The following is a 26549-nucleotide window of genomic DNA, read 5'->3' as shown; positions in this document are numbered from 1 at the left end:
TGGCAGTCTTTGTTTGACACAGATGTGATCTATGTGCACGTCTGACCAATTAGTGTCATATACACCATAATTATAAATTACTAATAGAGTAGGTGCCCAAAGAAGGTGACAAAATCAAATCACAAAGAACAATTTGTGAGATCTGGGTAAATCGGTACAAGACAGACTATACAAGTGATACTTACACATAGTCACGCAAACATTCTACAGTGTATGCCATGTTTTCCCTTGTAGATGTAACACTGAAATCGGAAAAAAACATTTAGTTTGAGGTAAACAAATGACATGACATACTTCACATGACACAAAAGTTTTTAAGTTAATCCATTGTGGAACGTGGTCTCCAGCTAATGTGTTAGAACAAAAAAAAAAAGCACACCCTTTAAGGAATGTCACAATTTTTCGTTTGTTCAAAAACTTTCTTTCGTTTAGTTTTAACCATAAAAGCACATACAAATATGTATACAGTTTTCAAACAATTCATTAGTATTATATTATCTAAAATACGTTGTCTTAGAATAACAGTTTTAACTTGTGACTTTTAGTACACACACACAAGACTTTTCATATCCAACTACCACACCATTGCATACAACCTCTTCAATTGATTTTTTTCTATGTTAATGCCAGAATACCTGTAAGCTTTAAGGTTAAATCAAAATCACCTAGTGGCTAACAGCACTGATAAACTATGTGCATTAACTGCCTTAAGTTATCCAGACCATAGGGATTAATGGCTCTATATATTGTTCTCAGTCTTCTCTGACCAACGGATATCAAGTTACTAAGCAGAGGTGGGAAAATTTCCTGTTGAAGAAAAGACAAAACTGTTTTCGCCTGTGTCTGAGCAGGGTGCCCTTACCCTGTTTTAAACACACCAGCTGAGGTATGAGGCAGCTACATTGTCCACCATCTGCACTACAGCATGCTTCGGTCATCTTACTTTACCAGCAGCGAAATATTAATTACCTTGGAGTCCAACCGCATGGCACTATTCACAATCACAAGAGTAAGTATTGCATGAGTATGAGCCTTCATATTGGGCCCATCTTAGGCTCTCTGTGCCTTCCTTCCAATAAGGAGCCTACCTAAACTGCTGCAGTTACCCCAGTGAAGCAGCCAAATCCAATATTGTAGTAAGAAGGGAGTACCTCAATGCTTTAGTACGTTCGTGAGATCGCCAGCAAATATTTAAAACATTTAGAGAGTCTGTGCCAGAGATAAAGCATGCCAGAGGGAACAGGAAGATATATGTATTTTGTTTCAACCGGTCACATTCAATCTTTAGCTAACTTCACATAACAAATGTAAGACATCTCCCATTTTTTCTATTACGTTTGTCCAGTTCACTGTGATCCAACAGAAAAATAAGACATTAAGTGACAACACAGAGTTTTTATTTACAAACCTCAGGCTTCCACCAACCGCTTCAATACCACGTGTTAATCTGAAGGAAGATGCTCCTTTGGTAGTCTAGAAGACAAAACACAGGCTTCATTTATATAAAACACAAGAATAAAACTTTTCCATCGCAAAACCCCAAACAAAATGTAATTTTGATTACTATCCAAACCTAAAAAACGGAAATTTCGCTTATTACAATGTAAAATAATGGCCCTTCCTGGTGCACATCTCAAAGGAACACATGTTACAGAATACATTTTTTGACTATTACACTAGTGACTCCATAAGGAAAAATACATATCAGATACCGACACAACCACAATTAAGGGATCACTAATCCTTTTCATGTAGAAGGCACATCCATGTATATTTTATCTATGGACTGCAATTTTCATATTGAAAGCTAAATCCACTTTAAACTTTATGGATTCATTTTTATACAAAGGAAAATAAATTGATGCCGAAATATAAAGCAAGATGTGTTGTGACTATGCAGAAGAAAATGCATTCCTGGGGTGCTCATAATAAATTCTGGTTAAAGAGAACATTACAAATAAAATAGGAGGTATCTAATAAAAAAGAATATATTCCCACTGTAGTAAAGTACCCCTTCTAGACATGGTCACCCCAACTGTTTGCCTAGTGCATGATTTTATTTAGATTTCCCAGTGCCAGATCTCTTTCCTAGAACTGTACAATTGTTCCCCAAATTGGCAATACCTTTAGCACCCTCTAGAAGTCCCTAGTAAATGGTTACCCTGGTACCTAGGGCTGAAGGTACTAAATAGGGTTCCCCAAGGACTGCAGCATATATTGTGCCAAACTAAGGGGACCCATCGCTTTTGGTGCAGACAAAAGTGAAAACTCGACCTGACACATCCCTGTGAGCCACGTTACCCAACACTGCATTCATTATTTGTATGTCACCCCTACAGCAGGCCTTACAACCCTAAGGGAGGTTGCTTATTACATGTGAGGACATGCCTGCATGAGCAGATATCCCCCATGCTGGTCAGTTCCATTACTGCCAGTGCACGTGAACAGGGAAATCATTTGAGCCTGTGCTGGACATTGGTGCCAACAAGTTCCCCATTGTCATGATGGCGCCACTGAAAATAGGGATGTTTGGTATCAAACATCTTTTGTTCACAAACCCATCTTGTTTCCAGTGGTGAATTTGTGAATACATGCACAAAGGGTAACTTGGGGGCGCTCCATGAAAATTAACCAGCCTCTGGTGGGTTGGCTGGCTGGTCTCTGCCAGCCTGCCACAGATTTCTGACTTCTTAGGGCGAGGGACTTTGCTCTCAGGAGGTAAGAAACAAAGCCTTCACAGGAAAAGGGTGTTCACCCTCACTCCCTCAGGATGGCCTACCGACTCTTGGACTGGTGAGCTTCAAAGAAGCTCGCGCCTTTGAAATACGAATCTGGCTCCCCTCACTGCTGAGGAGGCCAACCCTCCCTTTGTCCAGAGCCCTTTGACACCTGGACAGGCAGCAAACTAGCTAGTCAGGTAGGCGTATCCACCCCCAGGCTAGTACCACCGCTAAGGTGGCCTAACCTGATGTGGGTAAGACTTTTCAGAAGTGGCCCTGTGTTGGCACACTTTGGAACTCTGCGATAGGGTAATACCCACTTCCCACAGGAAGTGGTCATATTGGGGGCGTAGTGACACCAAGAATCAGTAGCCCATTGGCCACCACACTACACTTCCCTAAATTATGTATGTAGCGGAGCCCCTAGCACCAGGAAATCAGATCCGGCAGACCTGAAAGATGAAGGACATGAAGAGTTGCATCCTGCAAGAACTGAAGACCCAGCAACTGACCTGGCGCCAACCCTGCTAGTCTGCCTGCTGACAGTTGAATTGAAAGAATTGAATTGAATGAATTGTCCTGTAGCTGCTGAGTCACCAAAGCCCAGGAGACCTGCCAGCACTTCACTCAGGCACCAAGACCTCCCGAGATGTAGTGGACCACCTTTCCTGAAACCTGGATGCATCCAAAGAAACCTGTGAGGACTTCGTATGCAGAAACCAGACGCTTGAAGAAATCACTGCACCCATCGCTCCAAACCAGAGTTGAAGTGGGCCAACCGTGTCATCATGGACCCCCAGCCCTTCAGGGACAGAGCCCACCGTGGTTCCGCCTTAGTGAACTCTCAGACATCGCCTGCAGCCTCTGCGAGCAGGCCCGCTCTACAGCGAATGCTTCCAGTAAGGAAAACCAGGTGCCTAAAGACACCTCTGCACCGGTCATCCCCAGGCCTTGGAGAAGAGGACTAAAGGTGACCCCACGTCCCAGAGCTCGTGAGGCCTGAGACCCTTTGTGGATTCAGCCAGACTGGCCTCCCAGTCCAAGCATGCAGCCCCTTTACTCGGATACTGATCCCCATTGAGTAACATTGGGCACCGGACCCTGTTTTGCACCCAGCTACCCTAGTGCCGCTGGTGGTGTTCTACTGGTGCTGCCTTGGACCTTGCCCATCACTCACCTGAACTCCTGGAGATTGATCCCGTAAGTAGCTGTAAATTGCATTTTCTAAAAATTGCACTAAGTGTCGACTTTTTGTACTAAAAGAATTTCTTTTAAAAAAAAAAAAAAAAGGACTTACCTGAACAACTTGCTTCTGGTGTCTAAACATATATAAAGATACAGGTTTATTTTTATACATTTGTGTGGATCTCCTCATTGAGTCGTGTCTCTCATTTATGGACCAGTGTGTGTGTTTTCAGATGTGTTGCACTCTTCTAAGATCAGCCTAAGGCTACTCGACCACACTACCCCCAAGAAGAGCACCTTGGGATTGCCAGAGCAAGCCCCTGTCCACTTGTAAGTGAACCCTTGGACTCTTTGCACAATATATCTCATTTTGATACATCATATAGAGAGCCAGCTTCCCACATCCACCCAAGAAGCCAATTCAAATCCAAGTGTGAAACTGCTCTCTATGCAGGTATAAATGACTCAGACTGACGCGATTACATTTTTCTCTGAAAAAAAATACTTAACAATGCACCCTCTAGGGACTAATTTGCAGGGTATGTTAGTTTCCTGTTTGAGAACCTGTAGATGGTTAGGCTACCTTCAGGTATATTACACACAAATGTAAAAAAGGAAAAAAAAAATATTCGATAATAAAACACATGCTGCTTTACAAATATAATTAAAAGTGAACTGGTCCAGTGAGATGCAAGAAAAATACTAAAGAAATACCTACGTCATGTTTATTCTGGTATTTCATCAGGGTTCTTGAGAATAAGAATATATATATATTTCCAAAAAGCGCTTCAATAGCAGTTTTCCTTTCTCAGACGTTGGTGCCAGCAAGTGGCAGCAGCAGCCATTTGAATATTCGTAAAGTTTTCAAATCACAACCAAATGATGAAAATTAAGGAGGCGGCACACCAGGAAACAGCACAACAAGTTTATTGTGCACCAAACTTAAGGACGGTGCATTTCGGCATTAGCCTTTGAGATATATAGATCTCTCTATCTCTCAACAGCTTTGGAACAGGTAAACTGTTAAATGAAAACATGGCCACTTTAAGATTCATATTAACATATATTTCACATGCATACTAAATGAGTTCTAACTCTACCTAGATTTGGAGTTGGGGTGGTAAAGAATTTGAACTTACTAAGCTGGATGAAAGGCGGAGCAGGTGATTGATTCCCAAACTGTCTGCTGTTTCATATCTGCTCCCTGCTTTAACAAATACTCCAATTTTTGATGCGGGAGAGTAATTTTCCACGGAGGCAATCACCAAACCATTTGGCAATTTTGTGATCTGCATTGAATAAATATACACACTGATTAATATGGACATTTTACTTCAGGTACTCAAATTATCAACCCTTGCAATACAATCGAACAGTTAAAAATGTACTCCTCAACAATCCTTTAAGTGTAATTAATAAAGCTTTTTACTGTATGCACAATAAAACACAAAACAACTGATCAAACTAGTGGTCCATGAAGTCTCTTTGCAGCATATTCAAGATTTCTACGTGCTAATCAAACCATTTAAGCACCTGGAAGTGTTAAAAGAAAGGGTGAACCTCAGCACTCTATATTGTAATTTCAGCAATGTGCTATTAAGATTTAACTCGATGGCCAATACCTACAGATCTTGTAACAAACATTTTTTTTATCAGTAGGTGAACATTATACAAGCCTGAAGCAAACAGAGAAGAGATCAGAGAATCAAGTATAGGTTTCATCCAATTTAATGTTGTCACGTTCACATTATGTGCATGAATTACAAATTCTTTGAGCACTACAAGCTAAGTGAAAAGAAGAGGCAGACTGCGGGAAAGTTAGAGCCTCTTTATTATTGACCAGTCCCGTCAACTCCCAGGCAGCAACTGCCAGAGCCCCCACATTCCACGCAGGGAACATGGATGTAGGAAGGTTCCCTGCAAACACAAAGAAAGGACCCAACACACCTCCAATCGTATAACAAGAAAAGAAAAGGAAACAATGAAAGAAATAAAGGGGAAATTAAATGAGAAAATATAATAATAAACAATGAAGAACCAATGTAACGCTTACTGTAAAATACAAAGGAAATAAAATGAACATTAGACAAGAAATGCAAATAACAATACATGCATATTAATACATCGCATAATCACAAAACTTGGTCGGTACAGATCTCATCCTCGAACAAAATCTTCTCTGAGGAAAAGAGGATGACTGACCACACCCATTTGAAGGAGTGACCCTAGAAGAAGAACCCCTGGAGAAAAGAAGGTGAATCAACAGTAGCACGTGAAAAAGAAAATCGACAGAAGAAGTCTAGTTTCTAGTTTTATTGGATTATAGTATCTTAGACTAGTAGAACAGATTGCCGGCCTATACCTGTATTATACTCCTACTTATAGTTTTATCATTTGTTTAGGTCAAGATCACTACCTCATATATGATAGAATGTCTATCTACTATTATATTACTGAAATGTCTACCTACTATTATATCACTGCAATACTGCTCTCCTAGCCTTTCTGAGCCTTTCTGAATTTTTCTACTACATAGACTGCTACCTCATACATGAAAGATTGTATGCCATCATTGCATTAGTACACTTTAGCCTTACTTTAAACATTTGTATTGCACAAATTGCTACCTTAAATATGACAGAGTGCCTACATACCATTGTAGTACTATACCTATATCGGTATTTAGAACACCTGTATGCATAGATTATTACCTTGTATATTAGGACTCTTCACTAGTGCCACTTTTACTTGTATTTTGAACATTTGTAAATGCACAGATTGCTACCTCTCACTTTTTGGACTGACAACCATTGTCACCTTCGATTTTTGAGCTTTGTCACATGTAAATTGTTATATCTGGATCCTTCCTCTATACACTATCATTATTATCAACTATAGTGCATTAGTGCACTCTCCCAGTATACCCTTCCCTTATATATTATATATTATCAGTATTATGCCTATTTGTACACCCTGTACCCAACAATTTACCGTATGTACTTGCCCTACTGCTCACTCTTATATCCTGGATATGCTGGTTGATTACTAGTGCTACTTTGTAATCTTTAACTTATTACTGTGTATCCTACGTTGTGCACCTGTTTTTCTACACACATGCTTTTCTGCACATTGGTACCACTATAGTGCACTACTGCATCCTCTCATACCCACCTAATCCTACAACGCAACATGGACCCCATCGGCAAACACACGTACAAAATCAACTACCCACCATCACTCACCAAAAAAGCCGCCAAACGCTTTAAACACAACTTCCTTAGGTCACACTCAGAAACGCCCTTTGCTGACACCTACTTCTCACCGGTCAATGGATCCCTGAACACCGATATCATCTTCCACACCACACGCAGAGCTCAATGGAGAAAAGCGTTCTTCTCCCTACTCACCGTCTCCTCCGCTAGAAAATCCGTCCATAGCCTAACTCTCACTATCTCACCATCCCAAGTCTTTCCAGGCAGAGCCACCATCACTATTTACAATAACGGGATTGTCCTATCACAAGCCACAGACAGGAACCTGGAACTGCTAGACAACATGTTCCCCACCTTCAAAGAACACCTTTCCAATTCACGGACAAGCACTCGTATCTCCCCCAGTCCCTCCAACCATGACCTCACAGCTACATACACTCCAATCAGGAACACACCTACCACCCCTGACCTCCCATCCTCTACCCACAACCCCACAATCCCAACTCTGCATTCCATCACAGACACAGATCGCTCCCCCTCATACGCCGCTCTTTCCCCCGCCCCTTCTACCATCTTGCGGACCTCCACACACGCCCTCAACACTCCTATCACACCTACAGCGGGCATTAACACCCCGCTCGCCGCTGACAGCACAGTTCCCACCCATAACACACCTAACTTAGTCCAGCACCAGAATAGCACGCATTCTGACAATTCCCCCCCTTTATCCCCCCCCATTCTCAGTCCTCACTACCCTCCAACCAACTGCGCAGAACATACCCCTTCTTCTAACTTAACTCCCCCTCCCCTCAACAGGACCTTCTCCAACCCCACTTCCCCTCCTACACTCAGCCCCACTACCCTCCGTACACCCCCACCACGGCTACCAGTCTCCCAGTCTACACCTTGTCCCCCCCGCCTACCACCAATGCCCCCACACATAACACCGACCTCCTCCCTACCGCATCCACACCCCTCCCGTACAAAACATCTCACATCCCTAACCCCTCCCCACACACCAACACAACGCAGACCTGCTCGAACACCATCCCTCCCTCCCACCCGCACTCGAATACCCTGGCCAGCCATTCACCCCTGACTACCACTCCCACCCCCACCCCCAACCCCACGATGGAATACATCACGGCCACTCAGATCAAAGAAGACATTCACGCCATCAAAGAACTACTCTCCACACGCCTCATACACCGCCCACCCACCTCCACCCCTCCTCCCAAATTGTCTCCTACTCCGCCCGCGGACCCCCACCCTCATCACGCCCCACACCAGGCATCATTCCCTGCTCATAGGCGCAGCTACTGCCCTCGTCCCCCGCATCGCCCCTGCAACCCCTCACACATCTACACCTCCCCGCAAAAATTGTCCCCCACCCCGCTGACTAACTCTCGCACTCAGCTCTACCCCATTCTCACATCAATCCCAGCTCTTAATCGCAACAACCGCCCTCGCCGCACCCACGACTGCTTCTGACCTCGACACACTCACCCTTCTCCGCTCCTATGACCCAGCCCTCCAAACCCACACAAGCACCCCACAACGCAACATTCCCACAATACACCCAAATCCCCTTAGACCACCTACACTCAATAGCAGATTCTCCATCCCCAATAACCTTAGAAAAGTCCCTCGCTCGCTAGATCCACCCAACACCCTCTACACACCCAGTCTCAAATGCGCTCTTCTCAACTGCAGATCGGCCACGAAACACTCAGCAGCCATTGCTGAGCTTCTCTTATCGCGTGACCTTGACCTAATCATCCTGACTGAAACGTGGCTAACTGAACACTCGACACCCATAATGGACATTCTGGTTCCCCCCAACTACCACATTATCAGACTCGACAGAACAGGCCAAATAGGTGGCGGAATCGCATGCATATATAGGAACACATCCCTACCATCACCAACATCCTGGGAATACATCTGCCTAGACATTATCAGTGAGGGCAAACCGATATGCTCTCTTCACAGCATTTACCACCCACCTAGGGACAACCGCACCTTTTCCCAACATCATGGATTTGATCTCAACCAATTCCGGACGCCAGATCACGCAAATATACCTTGGTGACTTCAACCTCCACTGGAATGACCGCAACGACGCGGTGGTAAATAGTCTTAAAAACTTCCTCGAGGCCCTTAATCTCACCCAAATATGCAACAGCCCGACCCACAAGAAAGGCTCTACCATCGACCTGATCATCTCCAAAGAGGACTCTATCAAACTCGAATCCATCCAACCCTGTGACTGGTCAGATCATCATATCACATTCTTTATCAACGAAAAAGTCAAAGTCAACCCGGCGCAACTCTCCAAGCCCAAAATCTGGAAAAGAGACTCGAAAAAGCTCAACCCAGGCTCTCTGCCCCCTAACAGTTGCAATCTCCTACTCCCTCCGGCAGGCGCCTCGGACGTCCAAACACTGACTGACCACTATGAGCTCTATAATTAATGAGGAAGCACCTATGCAGCTAAAAAGAGTCTTTACTAAATGCTCCAAACCATGGTACGACGGGAGTCTTAACGAAGATAGAAGAGACATGCGAATGGCAGAACGGACCTGGAGATCAGCCCCCTCCGCAATGCACCTAAAGGAATTGAAGAAAAAGAGAAACGCCTACTTCAGGAAAATAAAACGCTCAAAATCGGACTTCTTCAGCCTCCAACTTAACCAAGCAAAAAACCGCCCGAGAAAACTGTTTGAGCTAATCAAATCGCAATCCAAGGAACAACCACAACCACTCAATTCTGGGCGTGAGGCACCCTCCTGTGAAGACTTCGCTGCCTTCTTTATCCAAAAAACTGACAAAATAAAAAGCGATCTCCTCATTGACGCAAGCCTCCACTCCAAACCCAAATGCCTAGCACCCGTTGAACCAAAAAACAATGCTACATGGTCAACCTTTGACACATACTCGGAAGAAGAAATTGGCAAATTACTCAGCACCCTGAAACCATCCAATCACCTCACGGACCCCCTCCCTGCCTTCGCAGTAAAAGACTTTACCCCTTTGCTTCTCCCTCTCTGGACTAAAATCATCAACAGCTCTCTCCAACAAGGAAGCATACCTGACTCCCTCAAAGTAGGTCAGGTCACACCTCTACTAAAGAAACCAACAGCCGACCCCTCTGATCTCAACAATTACCGTCCCATCACCAATATCCCCACTCTCGCCAAACTGCTGGAAAAATGCGCACAACTACAATTGACCAAACACATTGAGCAATTCGATCTCCTCAACCCCCACCAGTCAGGATTCCGAGCAGGACACAGCACAGAAACTGCTATGACTCACGTAATTGACGACGCACTTCAAATGCTAGACCAAAACGACACCTGCCTCCTCATCCTTCTTGATCACTCCTCAGCATTCGACACCGTTAAACACGAGAAGCTACTAGAACTACTAAACACAAGAATGGGCTTATCTGGAACTGTCCTCAAATGGTTCACTTCCTTTCTTCACAACAGGTCGCAGAAATTCAAGAGCAACAACCTGATGTCCTCGCCAATACCTGTAACGCTAGGCGTCCCCCAAGGATCCTCTCTATCTCCAACCTTGTTCAATCTAGTCATGGAACCTCTCACCACCTTGCTACAAGCAACCAATGTACACTTTCACATGTACGCCGATGACACCCAACTCTACCTCAAATTGCAATCACCCAATGACATCCTGCTCCTGAACTCAACGATCAGAAGCACCCAATCCTGGCTTGCCGACAATCACCTCAAACTCAATGCCCTGAAAACAGAGTTCCTTCTGATCTCACCACCAGCGAAGATTTCCACCACTCAACAATGGCTTAAACTCCTAACCGCACTCAAGGTCCAACCCACCATCGTGGACTCAGCAAAATCTTTAGGCATAACACTCGACACCAATCTCAACATGCAACAACATATCAACAAGGCTACAAAGGGAGCGAACTTCCAGATCAATACCCTGAGGAAACTTAAACCCTACCTTCCAGCCAAAGACTTCCAAACTGCGGTACAAGCACTAGTCATCCCACGAATTGAATACGGCAGCACCGCCCTCTGCGGACTCCCACCAACTACAACCGCACCACTAAAAGCGTCTCTAAATGCTGCAGCGAGACTCATCACTGGGTCAAAAAAGCACTCCCACATTACCCCTGACTTGAAGTCCCTGAATTGGTTGCCTTTTGAAGCCAGAATACATCTGAAAATCGCCTGCATGACACACAAGGCGGTACACCTAAACTCACCCGGCTACCTTGCTCAGAAATTGACAATCTCTGGGGGAATCAGAAACACGAGAGGCACAAACAATCTTCTGCTGAAACCTCGAAGATTCCGGAAGGAAAAAACATACAAGCGCTCCTTCTCAGGAATGGCGCCTAGGATTTGGAACTCACTCCCTCCCGAAACCAGGCTTATCTCCTCCACTACACTCTTTAAAAAAGAAGTAAAATCTATCCTCATGGCTAAATACACTTGAACTACTATCTCGAACCCTATTAACACCCGGCACTGATCTGCATTACTTGCTTGACCCCTTTACTTATTTGTATGAGTTGCCTTATCACTCACATGATTGGCTTTGCAGCCACCTATTTGTATTATTTGTACTGTATGATCTACTGATTTACCTATTTGACTTTGTTCCCTCATGTACCCTTCTGTACTGTGTGATCTATTGATTTACCTATTTGACCTTGTTCCCTTCTATGTTAAGCGCTCTGATATCTGCGAAGATCTTGTTCGCGCTATATAAAACTTTGAAATAAATAAATAAACACAAACACCCATCTTCCCTCCGACATACACAATTTTGGATTGAGAAACAATAGAAATGGCACACTTATTCCACACCTTCCCATTCTCCAACACCACCACACGTTCTTTTACTTCTTGGACCCTTGCAGGAGCAGAAAACGAGAATCACTCTTGCGAACAAAACCGGGTTTCTTGATTCTCACTCAGTCACCCACGCGCACAGGAGAAACATTCATAGAAACAGTGGCATACTTTCACTGAACAGTGGCTCTAACATAAACCACGCCATTAAGTTTAGATGGATCAACAACCTTCCTGGACATCCAATCCTTGTTCAATTTAGAACCGGCAACCCTACCCCTGAGCAACGTAAAAGGAGATGTTCCAGTACTAATATGGGGAGTAGTTCGAAAAGCCCATAACGTATCTGCAACAGCAGTACGCCATGACAAACCATTCACAAGAGCTAACTGCATGTGGTCCTTAAAGACGCGATTAAAGCGTTCAACTAAACAATTGCTGTGGGGATGATAAAGAGATGTCAATACATGCTTAATGCCAAGTTCTTTTAGAAAATCATGCATCTCCCTCGAAACTAGTTGAGTCCCATTATCCGTTACCAGTTCATCCGGAAGCCCTTCACGAAGAAATACATCCTTAAGAAAACCAATGACAGAAGATGAATTAACACAGTCAACAAATTTGACTTCGGGCCATTTAGACTTATAGTCCACTAAAACCAAGGCATACAAGGGTGACTCACCAGAAATACCAAAAGGACCAGCGACATCAAAAGCGAGTTTAGACCAAGGGACATTTTTGACTGACACAGGATCAATAGGAGACGGATGGGTAACTTGGGATTTATCGCTGAGAACACAAGCACAACAGTCCCTAACAATGTTCAATGGACCTATCCACACCAGGCCACCAAAAGTCTTCACGAATTCTGTGTTTCATCGCACGAATACCCTGGTGACCCTCGTGAGCAAGATTTAAAATTTTTGTTTGCATGCACTCAGGAACAACTAAAAGGCCACCCCTACGTAAAATGCCGTCCACCACGGACAACTCATCGCAAATTCTCTTGTAAGGTATTAACTTAGGAGATAGTTCATTGTTAACAGGCCAACCCTGAACCAGAAAATTCACAACCAACTTAATTTCCTCATCCTCAGACAAAGCACGCAACCACTCTTGTTCAGAAAGCGCACTATTCACAACACTGACTACCGCTCCCACAGCACATATTAAGTCAAGATCATCATCAGAATGAAGCGAGAGATCATTAGCCAAAGGAAGACGAGAAAGACAGTCAGCGAAGATGTTTTTGGCACCAGGTACATATTGTAAACAATAATTGAACTCTTCCAACCTATATTGCCATTTGGCGATTCAAGGAGTGGCACGACCACCACCCTTAGTGGTGAACAGGTCCACCAAAGGTTTATGATCGGTCCTGAGAGTGAACACATTACCCCACAGGAAATTCCGAAAATACTGAACGCCCCACCATAAGGCCAAGGCCTCTTTCTCCTTGGTGGAATAGGAGCCTTCAGCACCACGGAGAGTCCTGGACGCAAATGCAATCACAGTGATAGCCTGACTGGAGGTCCTAATCCTAGGGCCTTCCTGGTCGTTGTAGATGGCAGAACAGTTGATGGCAGCCGACACTTGTTTCGTTACATTAATGTAAATTTTTCAAGGCTTATTCTGTCAGTTGGAACATTGGTAAGGTGTTGGGACGTTTAAGCAACCTTACCGTGCGCGATTTTTGATGACTTACGGCGAGCCTGTAAATTATATAATGTAGGATCTCCCCTGTGGTACATCAAGGTTTGAAGTATTGAGTAAAAATAGCGCGGGAGATTCCTTCAATGGACCTGAGAAAGTAGATATGGAAGATAGTCGCCCCGTTGGAATCCCCAACCTATCCGTGGGTGAATCCAGGTAGTATGAGGGCAGCCCTCTTCTAACTATCGAAAAACGGACTTAGCACCATTATGTTAGATGGCCAGCTAATGTGCTGAAGAGGCAAGTGTATGCACCGCAAAACAGGGCTTCGGTATGTCCCTATTCGAGGTCCCAACAAACTTATTTTCGGCACGATCTTGTGGAGAGCTGGAAGTGTTAGATTGGCACTTTACTTTTGATAACAAATTAAGATTTGTTACTAGCTCTATGCCACTTTAAAGTTCCGTCCACTTCAATTTCAAAAGTTGTGTAACATCTGTGGCTGCCAAGAAGGTTAGGGATCTGAATTCAGAAAGTCTATTGGCAGAGTTGTCGCTTGGAGTTTCTCACAGCGCTCCTTTGCTTGACATACATGTCCACCATCAAAAGACAGGCACATCCACAAACTGGACCAGGCAACTGTGTTGCAGTAATCAGAAATTCATGTAGGAAGATTTGACTCTTGCTCCCAGGAAATGGCCACAAGCATTCATTACATCTTCATGTTTAATACTCAGGTACAGGAAGTTTGCATCCTTCGTTACTAAAATGCACCCTTCACCCCAGACAATATCTTGTACCCTGGTGGAATTCTCACAAAATGTGAAAATGGTATATAAAACAGTATGAGAGGCATTCCAAGTTGTTTAAACATGCGTATCCTGAAGATGGTTGTGCAAAGGAATTAATAGCAGCCAAAATGAGTGTTTAAGAATAAACTCACCGAACCGTGTACATTTATATTGAGTTGTGTTTACCATACATGTATAAACTGTAGCCCATTTATTGAGGAGTGCTTCACTGCAGTGTCTATAAATGGACTATAATTGTATCCCTCCTCATTCTAGGAGGAATTATTCAGTTTCCTCTCCAAACCTTGTGTCATTGTACTCCTTTCCACAAATAACTTGTGACTTGATACTCTTGTAGCTCTCTCATTTACACTAGTGCTCCACTTTTTCCTTAAACCTTCTCACACTACTCAATACAGTATGATTTTAACTACGGTAGTCAACTGCGTCCATATTTCTGCCAGGTTACATTTTTGGGTATAGTGTGATGAAATGAAGACTTTGCTGAAGAAAAACAACAAAAATACAAGGCACTTTGCTTGTGGGTCTCACCGTAAACATAGTACGAACTGTGGGAATACTAGGAATAAAGGGACCCATATATCTGTCCTCAAGGCCTTTACTCCACCTGTGTACCTCAGCCATCACTTCCATAAATAAGGTAAATCAAGAGGATTTGAGAAAATACTGTGCAGGAAAGGAGTATGGAAGTGATAAGTGGCGAGACAAGCAGGGTAGAGGTTACGACAAGTACGTAAGTTCCTTAAACATAATTTGGCCAATTCTATTTCAAGCAAGTGGAAAGACCAAATGAAGGAATTTGGTGCCAAATGTTACATCTGATACTACAGGATTTAACAAGGACAATGTGAGGGTCATGATATAGTTGGCCAGCCTAATTTGTCAAAACGATCACCAGACAGACAGCAACTGGGAGCCGTTTTGGTTTACCATGCTCAAAAGTCAGTGAGTGTGCAGAGCATGATTAACTGTTCCCCTATGAAGATACACCAAAAGCAGAAAACCTGCCATGTTCGGAGTTCTTTCAAGATAGCTCATGGTTCAGGTCAAGGACATTTCACATTGGTTTAAAAATGTTCAGTCTAAGCGAAATTTTCCAGTAAGTCAATCAGCAAAACCAATCTGCAAGCAGCCTACTATTGGGAAAAGCTCAATTCTAACTGAAAAACATCCACTATATTTCAGAATAATTGAAATTTGGAAATTCACAAATTGGTTAAGAACTACTAAATACCATGAAAAACAAAAGAGCCATTTCTACTGACCTGAGGATCCTCAGGGTGAAGTCTTGCAGAAGCTGCTGCTTGATGTTGAGATGCAGCTTTGGCAGAATAAAGCCGCCTCTGTAACAACATGAAAGCAATCCCATTAATACGGCGCATAACTCAAGAATCACTTATGCACTTGGGAAACAGCTGGATCATTTTGATTGCATATGTTTGTCACAAAGTTGCATTTCTGCTGGAAACAGGGGATAACTGGCAGTACAGAAAGTCCAGATATAGGTTGGAACAAAGTACTTGGAGGGTAGGCAGGACAAATGTTACGGTACACGTGTCAAGCTGCAGTTTACAGATTTACAATCATTGATAAACAGTACTTAGTGGAAAGACATTGCCAGAGATGTTGACCAAATTATACAGTGTTTGAGATAGCCATCTTACTGACAGCAGAAACATTTCTTGAATTGTGTCTACATTTAAATACATTTTGATTCAGATTCACAAACAAAAATCACATAGTAATTATAACACCCCCCCTTCCCCCACCCGTCTTTCCCCACCCGTCTTTCCCCACCTAAACACGTTTGCATTTTTATCCAATCACAGAGCCAAGGTACACATTTCAGTCCATTTTTACTTTAACAGCGTAATTTGTACTTCTCTGTATCACAGATGCTTACTCTGAAACGTCTTGAAGTCTTGCTGGCTTTGAAACAGTCAAGCTTAGACTCAGCCTATATTCGTAGCACATGTAACCTTTTAAGTCAATTAAGTTTTTTTGAGACTTCAGAAGCGGTAGCTATCAGCAACGTACTATTTAGCTGGACTACTTTTCCTTTCCCCAAGCACTCTTCAACATTTTCCAAGATCCACCACATCCTTTCGAGTCACAATATCATTGGGAAATTGTTATCCTCTATTGTGCTAATATGGACTATTTTGCTGACCGTAGCATATCCAACACTTTTCCCTTTTCCATTCTACAGTGGGTATTTATAACAAAACAATTTCAGGACTCTCGTCTAGCAAGGACCCCATTATTTTGCCAAATACTCGCTTTGGCTCCTTTTTAAATCTTTCATGGTTGCATCAACCGCACAGAAAGATGGAGCTGCAATCATGTGTCCTGGCATTTGTGTGCATCTGGAGAGCCAGACTGTACTAAGTCCTGAAGCTAGTGTCCGGTCAACAGAATGATTGATTTTAAATAGAAGCAGCACCAAGCACTCCCACTAACCCCAAGTGAGATCCATTACTTGTTCCTGAAAGCATGGTCCTCTCATTTGCTTCTTGTGTTGTGTTAGTATTTATCAAGATACTTCAAGATATTAACAAAGAATTCGTTTTGTACAGAACTCAGTCCAAAGCTTTGTAGTTTCACAGAACAGTAGCAAGTGTTGCCCACCTTCAGGCCACTCCATTAGATTTGTCCTTTATGGATAAAAAGCTGAGGCAGCAGTGCTGGGATTGGGATATGTATTGGGGGAACAGTAGGACACATATTGGATAACAGTGCTTTAACATTATCTCAGAGCCTTGTAATGGGGTGTGTCTGAAAATGCTTATGACTCAGGAACTCGATTTAGGCTTATTGACATTCCCATTCCATAAAAGCCCCTCTGATCAATCTCTCCATACTCTGGCTATGCAATTCCTGTCCAGCCCAAGAAGATTCCAAGTGGGACAGCAGCCTTCAGATTTCCTCACAGGAAAGCGATGAGAGGGTCCTTGCTTCTCGGGTCTCATTCTGCCCTCCTTTCCACCTCACATTCTCAATAAATGCCAAAGAAATTTGTGAACTAATAAAACTACCTGTTCCTACTTCAGAGGAGAGCAAAATAGCAACAGCAGTATAATACAGAAGTTCAAGTGGAACCACTAGGACTCCTGAATCCGAAGCAGGTCTTAGGACTAGTGGGATGGATATAGAAAGTGAAGTTGACAGCATCATAGGTCCTTACATTTTTCAAGTAGAAAGTGATCTGAGGTAGACCTGGAATTAGCCAGATTCTCTTTTGTAGAAGATTTTGGCCAAGAGGATTCTAGTGCAAGTCAAAATAGTTTTCATTGACTGCATAACCACACATACAAAGTAGTAGAGATTTGATGTCCCGAAGAGGGTGAAAGATTCCTTCACCAAATCCATATGAGGCAAGCAGCAGATGAAAAGCGGGTCAGAAGGTGGCTCCAGTCGATCAGTTTCTCACAAGGGCATCAACAACTGTGTTTGAGGAAGTATCATAGAAGTAACAACTCTCCTTATGGAGTAAAATAGCATCATTTGTGGTAGCAGTTCCTCCGTCAAACATGGAGCAGGGTACCAGGTTTTAAATTTACATGAGAACAATCTGAATTTTATAAGAAGATTTGTGCATAGGAATTGCTGTGTGAACCAGACCGATCAGGAGACTTTGGGTATTTAACCGATTTTTACCGTCAGCATGAGCAAAATAAACTCAATAAGTCTGAACTTTCTTGCAGAATAAACATGTTTTAACTGTGCATATCAAAAGCTTTCTAATTTTCCCGTTCTTCCTCTACTGTTTGACTCAGCCATAGTCCTACAGATTTCCAAAACTAAGATTTCTTTAATACGGACACATACATGTATATAGACCGACTAAAGTCGGATCTTTGCATTTATTTACGGTTAGCATTTTTTCAATACTGTAAAAATGACCTTAAGGCATTACAGTGATCTGCAATGAAAAGTGCTGGTTACAAATGAAACCGTAAATAACCAAACAAGCATCTTGAGAGAAGGGATTTTACCTAGGTCCAGAGTCCAGGTGCTGGGAGGATCTATCTGATCCTCCCGCAACAGTCTCAGTCGGGGGTTTGTCTACAGGACCACCAGAGGATTATAAACCATCAATAACCACACAAATACAGCGGAGGAAGTTATGCAAGTCAATCCAGGATTGCACTAGGATGTTTGACTGTATAGCTTTTTAGATTATACTGGATGTGTCATAAAACACATGCTTCCAAGAGGAGACCTCAACATGCCTCACAAGAAGGGCAACTGACAAGACTTCCTCACAGGCAGAGGGAATTAAAATTGCTAAGTGTGTTCATGATCTAGACTTGATAGCTATGGATCACAACAAAAACCCAACCTAACATTGGTTGCTTTGTCAGAGACTAGGGAATAACTTGACATGGAATAAGCAACACCATTGGAAAATGGATACATCTGCACTGCATGTGCTCTACTTTCATATCTTCACATGTGAAAAGGTTTGTTTTTTACTGTATTAAACTAAGCAACAGTCTTGCAACCAAAAATATATTTAAGAGAATTCTACATATGGACACCACCGCAGTGCAGCATCTGCGACCAAGGCAATAAATGTGCAACAATCAGCATTTAAAGATGCATTATATACACAACCATTTGAGTTGTGATGCGTGGCAGTGCTAAAATCATTTCAGGAGATGCAGAATGAATACCAATTGCACTGTAGCCAGTTTTATTGTTGCTTGCAGTTCAACAAAACATTCTTTCTCCATACATTAAGGACTTGCCGGCCTTTGCGGAATTTAATCTATTTCAAGGTAAGCTTCTCCTAGGAGATGTGGACACCCACAAAATAGAGAAGATCTCAGGCCCTGCTTACAAACAGTTCAAATACACTGCTACACTCAGAGTGGCTTGGGAGGCCGATATTGACACTGCATTACGACGACTGGACAGAGGCATTGAGAGCGCTTCAAGAGGCGGTGATTTCAGCCCACCTCCTGCTGATCCAACTAAAAATCCTCCATAGAGCTTGCTACACATGCCATCGCTTGCGTCTCATGAAGGCGATAGATTCCCTGATGGGTCTGCGCTGCAAGGCGGATAAAGGTACTTTTATACATACCGTACAGAGTTGCGTGGCGTTGGAATGTTTTTGGCGGGCTCACATCGTGCCTGGGGGAAGTCCGCTTGGAAAATTCTACTGGACACTAAGTTGATTAGTCTACATAGCATGGAAGGCTTAGGAAGGAATAGATACAAACTACTACTTTTGTTCCTGGCGAAAAGCAATATAGCCAAGACATGGAAAGATAATTTGCCTCCATCCCTCTGGATGTGGAACAAGCATTGGCATAGCCATTAGGTCTCGCCTTTGGGACCTTATAAGTGTTAGCCATGCAACAGTTGATGTTGCACCAAGGATATTGTGCTGCATAACTAAATACTTATAAGGTCCCAAAAGCGAGGCCTATTGGCTATGGCAATGCTCGTCTGGAATAACGTGATTTATTTGAAATATGGTAGTTCAGGTTGCACATTTGTGCTGCACACAACTGTTATTACTATTACACAAGTAAACTGAACTCGGCTTAACGACCTCGCAAGAGTGGAAGGCTGAGTTGCTAACTTTAGGCCACAGCAGACATCAGCGGTGAGCGTTAAACCGGTGAGCCATACTAAAAGGCATATGTGACATCTACACGAGAGAGGTCGAGCTGCACATCTGTACATGGGACAAGGGCTCTCCACGAAGGTAGGATGAAAAGAGTGCACATCTGTGGAAGGACGTCTGTTTGCATGTCTGTAGGAGAGAGCGGTTGGCGCTTATGTAAGGGAAAGAAAGACATCTGCACATAAGAAAGAAGTTTACACATCTGTAGCACTAAAAAAATCTGCACAGCTCCAGACTTTTAGAGAAGCCGGAACATCTATAGAACGAAGACGTATACACATCTGTGCTAGAGAGGAGTGTCCACAGCTGCAGAGCAGAGCTGGCCCTCTCCAGCCCGAACATGATAGCACATTACCACACTCATGATCGGTGCATCGCATATGACATTTGTAATAATGACAACCCTATCTAATATCGGAGGGCAGACAGCAGCATTAACCAGCTGCAGGCCAAAGGCCGGCCCCCTTCAGACAACAGCCTCCCCCCTCTCCCCACAGGTGCCACATTCCAGTTCAGGACTGTCATTCAACGCCCTGGTGCATCCTGGGAGTAGCATTCTCGAGCACAAGCCTCAGCCCACGGTGGTTTGGAGAACCAGCAAGCACCTGAAGCCCTGGTTGGGTGCAGGTGGCAAGGCCTCTGTGCCCAGCTCCTAAAAGGCCGGCTTTGTGGGGCCAGCCACCCACCCTCTGTCTGACTCCACTCTGAAACGCTTCCTAACACCAGATGGTGGAGGAGGGCAGTCTGTCCTGAGAACAGCTGCAGAGCGTGTCCTCGCCTGTAGTGTACTCGAACAAGGCACCTACAAATGTAACCCAAGCCTTTAATGGGAGGAAGTGTAAATATTGCACATGCTGCAAGATAATGTGCACCGATAACTGAACTGAAGTCTGGGAGGGAGATAGCCTGAGAAGGGGCTACGAGGTGGTGTTGCGAGAAATGAGATGGAAAAGGTTGCCTGAATTGAGGGGCATCATAAAGAGGGCACTGTGATGTAATATGGCCACCCACCCCCGGTCTGACTACACTTTGAAACGCTTCCTAACACCCGATGGGGGAGGAGGGTGGGTCTGTCCTGGGAACAGCTGCACAGCGTGTCCTCGCCTGTAGTGTACTCGAACGAGGCACCTACAAATGTAACCGAAACCTTTAAAGGGAGGAAGTGTAAATATTGCACCTGCTGCGAGATAATGTGCACTGATAACTGTGAAATGAAGTTTCGGAGGGAGATGACCTGAGAAGGGGCTGCGAGGTGGTGTTGCGAGACAGGAGATGGAAAGGGTTGCCTGAACTGAGGGGCTTCATGAAGAGGGCACTGTGATGTAATGAGGCCAGACGAGAGTGAATGAGTGTCTGAACTGGGAGGTGGGAGGGCTTTGCATGTATAAGTGCGGGAGAGGTGGCGTGGACTGAAGTGAGGGGGAAGTCTGACCTAGTCACATAGAAGTAGCACAAACATCAGGAGGAGAGGGGTGCCTGAGCTGATGGACAAAGAAAACAAACCCGGGGAGTGGTGCGCACGGTAAAAGGATTTATTTTAAAAAAGCCAGTGAGTGGTGCGCGCGCACTACAAAGAATTTAAGGAATGTAGCAGGCACAGTGCAGGGCTGCTGCTCGCTCCCGAGCTCCCTAGGCCAGGGGAAGAGAGAAGGCGGGACATGCACCTGTCTTTGGCCAATTGCGTGCTGTCTTTCTTAGAAAGACGCACGCAAAGACCAATAACGTGCGGTCCAAGTTAGAAGTCCTTACTAGAAGCCTCGCAGTGCAGCGCATGCGTACTGGCTCAAGCGAAACCTAAAAATGGTGGCTGATCTAGCATCTGTCAAAGAATCTGATCCACCACCATTTATGGCAGAGTTGTCTCCACAACAGATAGCCGCAGAAAGGATGGTAGACATTTGGTAAAAGGTATGTATAGAATTCCAAAACATGCAGGGAAAAAAACCTCCATTAGCATGTTGTGGTAGACTGTTAAATGGGTGCTGACAGTATCGCCTCACTTTGGGAGAACATTTCCAATTTCCACAGATGGCGGTGTAAATTCCATCATCAGTCACTGCAGGTGATGGACAGCCTCCTGCAGATTTCCTACTTGGAGTCCTTTGTGTCAAGGCAGAGACAGCTACTTTGTTGGAGAATACCCACCACCATGATAGAGAAATCTTAATGTGGGAGATTTTACACTGCAAGTGATGCACGGTTTACATCCGCGAGTCATAAAGTGCTTAGCTTAACACTAAACATGAATCGTCCCAGTCTGCAGCAGTGCAGTCAATCTAAAAAATCATCGAATCATTTGCTGGGAGTGCAATTTTAAGTTGGTCAAGTGCAATTAAATAATTTCCATCCAAACATCACATATGCTGCCTCTTATAAGAAGAGTCTATTTTCTGCAATGTGATCTTCCTAATACACGCACCTGAACAGGGTCAGCTCCTCTACTCCATTCACTGTCACTACCAATGGTTATGTAGGTTCAGACCCCCGATACAACACCCTCTGTACACGGAGATGCTGAGGACAAAGAGTGAGTGTTCTAAGCCACGTAGTACTCACATAAGCTGGGATATCCCCACACTGAAGATGCAAATGTGGCACAGGGCCAGAGTTGGCGACTCGGGAGCGGAGGATCCGGATTCGCGTCTCAGCTCAACATTCCATGATTCTGGGCAACATCCAAGAAGGATCAACTTTGCTTCTCACCACAGAGGTAGTTACCTTTGTATAGCCAAGAAAATATTTAGTTACCTTTCCTAGCAAGGTGCAGAAACAAAGAGAAGATAGAAGCTTTGGGATGGCGATAATAGGGAATCTAGTTGCCCCCGTGCAATGAACATTTTCAGGGGCTGAGTAGAAGTTGTACTTGCATAAGGTAAAGGGAAAATATGTTGGACCAGTGGCGTCACTCAAATGATGGGACACCCCTGAAGAATGTAATGAGGGCCCCTCAGCATCCCAAATCTCACAGTCACTGGTCTTGGGCTGAATAGGGACTTCCTTAAGGGCTGAGAAGTGTTGGGGGCTCCGGTAACCACGGGGGGGGGGGGGGCAAGGGGCTGCGTTAAGCCCATGTGATGGCCCTATTGATTGTGATCTCTAGTCAACATCCCTATATGCCATTTACCCACTGGGACTAGTAGGGCCCTGGCTTTCTCCTTTCAAATTCTTCCAGGTCACTGTTGAAGAAGCTTAGGGACAGCAAGATTAGAGTGATGTTCTCACGATCACAGTGCTGCCCACCGATTAACCCCTCTGTATTGCAGTCTCCCTGATCAAGTAATGTCTTTGACAACATAAGAAACTCTTTAAATCTATTAAAGCAGTTCCCCATCACTAAGAAACGCAGTGACAGACCTGGCTTAAAGCTGTCCACATGTAAGCATCTTTCTCACAAAACTCTGCATTGCATCCTGCTCTCAGCCATTTTGTGAGATACCAAACAGTTGTAGGAACAGAGGTTGTACCTTCTCTCTGCATTTCAATGAGCAGCTTTGTATGGGGACGTTTGCTTATGAAACAATTAGCGTGTGGAAAGAACATTACATTTTCATTGTATACATTGCTAACGCACGCTGCTTTTAGGAGCTCCATTCAGGCACCCACCCTGCGGCGTCTGCAATGCCCACTGCACCACACAGCGCTCTCGGGGGAGACTAAAACGCGCTTCTCATCGGATTACAGTGCCAGGAAACTACAGCAACGCACTGGAAGCCAGAGAGCAGCCAGCAGGGCCGGTGAGCGCACAGGATGTCATTACAAGTAATAACAGCTGGCTGCGACAAATTGGATCCACGCGGTACTTAACTAGAGAGCGTGAGCGCGGAGAGAAAGCATCGCTGGCAAAACCAATCCGTCAGTTTAATGGCCGTGGACTAATCATGCCAGCTACAGCTACATCAATTGCAAGATTTGCACTCATACAAGTGTCTGTCAAGTTCTGAACGATTACTCTCAAGTCCCCTTCATGCGAGGATCAAGATGAAGTTACTTACGTTAAAAAGTGTGTTATTAGAAGTATTCGAGCGGAGCAGAGAGCAATGCAGTGCTTTCCACAGCACGGTGTATATTTCAGGTTTAGCATGCATTTCCCATCATGACAGTCGCTTGCAGCCACAATAGTTGTTAACACGCTGGTGATATTCCATACATGAAACTGGTATTTGAGATTGCACCATCACATATAATTTTAAGACAGCCGTGGTTCTTAGCAGACAGGTATGTTTAGAATAAGGGTAGTAACATTTTTATTTAAAAAAAGGCACTATTGGCTTTGAATTAAGGAAGAGCTAATTAGTTCATTCAGGCTGGTTATCAGACACTTGTGATTTTGGCATGTTGCTGTTAATGGCCACAAGGTGGCAGCACATCTCTAATTCTTGATGGGGAAAGCCACGCACAGAGTTTCCCTTGCGGGAGCGTGCAGGAGCACCATCGGTTTGAAAGTTAATTACAAACAGATGGTTTCAAAGCTCACTCCCGCAGGGAATCGTGAAACGTGCACGCGTTTCCATTGAAAGCAAGGTGTGCACGTTTTTGGCAGAAAAACCGAATCGATTTCAAGAGGTCTCCTCCTATGCCGCGCATATGCGCTGTGTGCGTGCGAGACGTAAAATGGGGACAGATCACTCTATGGGGCTAGAAAGTGCAGTGTTTTTAGAAAGAAGGGATTCACTGCATGACAATGGCTTCCCAAGAGCAGGGAGAAAGGCCTATAATATATACAAAAAAAGTCTCAAGCAAGAACGATTACATTTAAATGACAGGCATGTATATAACTATGCATAGCTTGAACCAAGAAATACATAAATGATAAACTCAGTACAAATTTATACAGAAACCAATGTATTTTATATTCAAAATAGCAGAAAATATTTGATATACAGTAATAAAGAAGCTAAAATATCTTTAAAAGACTATCCATGCAGCTGTTCAAAAATCGCCTTTTGAGTCACCTCTAGTATAATATCGTATTAAGGACATACAAAAAGACAACTTGGTATACATACAAACAAGCTGGACATATTCTCAAATGGTCAAGATAATACCAATTCAATATAATGGTCAATAGATAATAACAAGGTAACGGATCATATTGTGGAGGGCTTGAAGATGATGTTACTATGCACGTTTCTGCAAAATGCCTTAATCAGGAAGCCATCACATTAATATCCGTGGAAAGAACAAAAATAGGGGATGGTCTGCATATGCTCAAAGGAAGATAAAGTTAATATTTAATCAACGAGGATAAAATTTAAACTAAAATACAAACCAGTTACTGTGCTTACCAAATAGTTCACCACCACAATAAACGTGTTCTATAACCAAAAATCATAACGTGTGAATAAAAGGAAATAAGGACACACCATTATTACCCAGTGCATAAATAGCGAAGTGCATCATTCAGATGTGTTATTGTAAATTAATTATGCCATCCTTTACACCTTGGTTACAGTAAAGCTTTGACTTGCTGTTACTTAGGTAAGAAATAGATCAATACCCTTGGGTAAAAAAGGGGGAATATCTTTCTGTAAGTGTAGAAGCTTTTCTTTGTGGGCCGATGCCTCTTACTGACAGACTACAGGTACAACATGGAAATGGATGAAGGTAAGTCCAACGTAGCAACAAATGGTAAAATATGTCAAAAGGCTCACTGTAAAACAATTCGATGGAGAGAAGAAGAATTTCTAAGTGATTGCGGCATATGATGCAGAGCCACTGCACGTTCCTCTTATTGAGGTTTATTTCTAGATTGTCTAGAATGTTTGAGGTAGCTCTCTGTTCAATATCTTACCGCAAGATAGTTATATGCTCGCTGGGTGTTGGAATACTAGAAGGGAGAAGCTCAATGCTGGGTGGGCGATTCCTGTTGCAATATATATGTTTTGATAAATTTTATACAGTGTTGTATAGGCCCAAGTAATAAATAAAGAAAGTTGTGTATGCTATGCGCATTGCATACTGAGATACTCCACTAGCTTGAGAAAAACCATCATGTGCCACTGGAAAACAATTTTAAATGCATCATTGATTCAGGAAATTCCTTAAGGTAGGTGTGACTTCAATACGCAATAAATCACTGTACTTAGGTTTACATATATAATGTGATGATCCAACATACGGACCGAGTACGGATATAAACACTGCCTGAATCTCTTATACTACATCTGAATATCTGCATGGCTTACCGCACATTTACTTTAAGTTCGAAAGGACACACTATGCAGGGTCCAAGGGTACAGTGATGCGAGATCCTAAAGGGGAGAGTTAAAGGCTACTTAATAAAAAGTAGAATGAATAAATGAGTACCAGCGGTAGAGCGTGTTCTAATAGGAAATCCAAAACACTTCGTTTGTTCCTAAAGTGAGGACAGGATCTATATGGGGGCATGAGCCCTTCAGATGCCGCAGAACCAGGTGTCAATGAACGGCAGTAAGCTGCATGGTAGACAACAAAAAAACAGATAACTGCTACCTGCATGTGCA

At 43.6% G+C, this 26549-nt stretch overlaps 1 protein-coding gene across 2 annotated transcripts in view; it reads right to left on the bottom strand.

Annotated features, from left to right (window-relative positions):
• Nucleotides 1-26549, bottom strand: part of UQCRC2 (ubiquinol-cytochrome c reductase core protein 2) — a 135218-nt gene that overhangs the window by 58422 nt on the left and 50247 nt on the right. For both annotated transcript variants that reach the window (XM_086940817.1, XM_086940818.1), the window contains exons 2-5: nucleotides 15695-15772; nucleotides 5045-5194; nucleotides 1409-1473; nucleotides 186-242 (exon numbers count right to left, since the gene is read on the bottom strand). In XM_086940817.1, the coding sequence (XP_086796943.1) occupies nucleotides 186-242; nucleotides 1409-1473; nucleotides 5045-5194; nucleotides 15695-15772 (350 nt within the window). The remainder of the gene's footprint in view (nucleotides 1-185; nucleotides 243-1408; nucleotides 1474-5044; nucleotides 5195-15694; nucleotides 15773-26549) is intronic.

This window comes from Lissotriton vulgaris, chromosome 10 (assembly GCF_964263255.1).
Source record: "Lissotriton vulgaris chromosome 10, aLisVul1.2, whole genome shotgun sequence".
NCBI classification, from domain to species: Eukaryota; Metazoa; Chordata; class Amphibia; order Caudata; family Salamandridae; genus Lissotriton; species Lissotriton vulgaris.
Note: the sequence above shows the minus strand (reverse complement) of the source record. Positions and strands in the feature narration are given on the sequence as shown.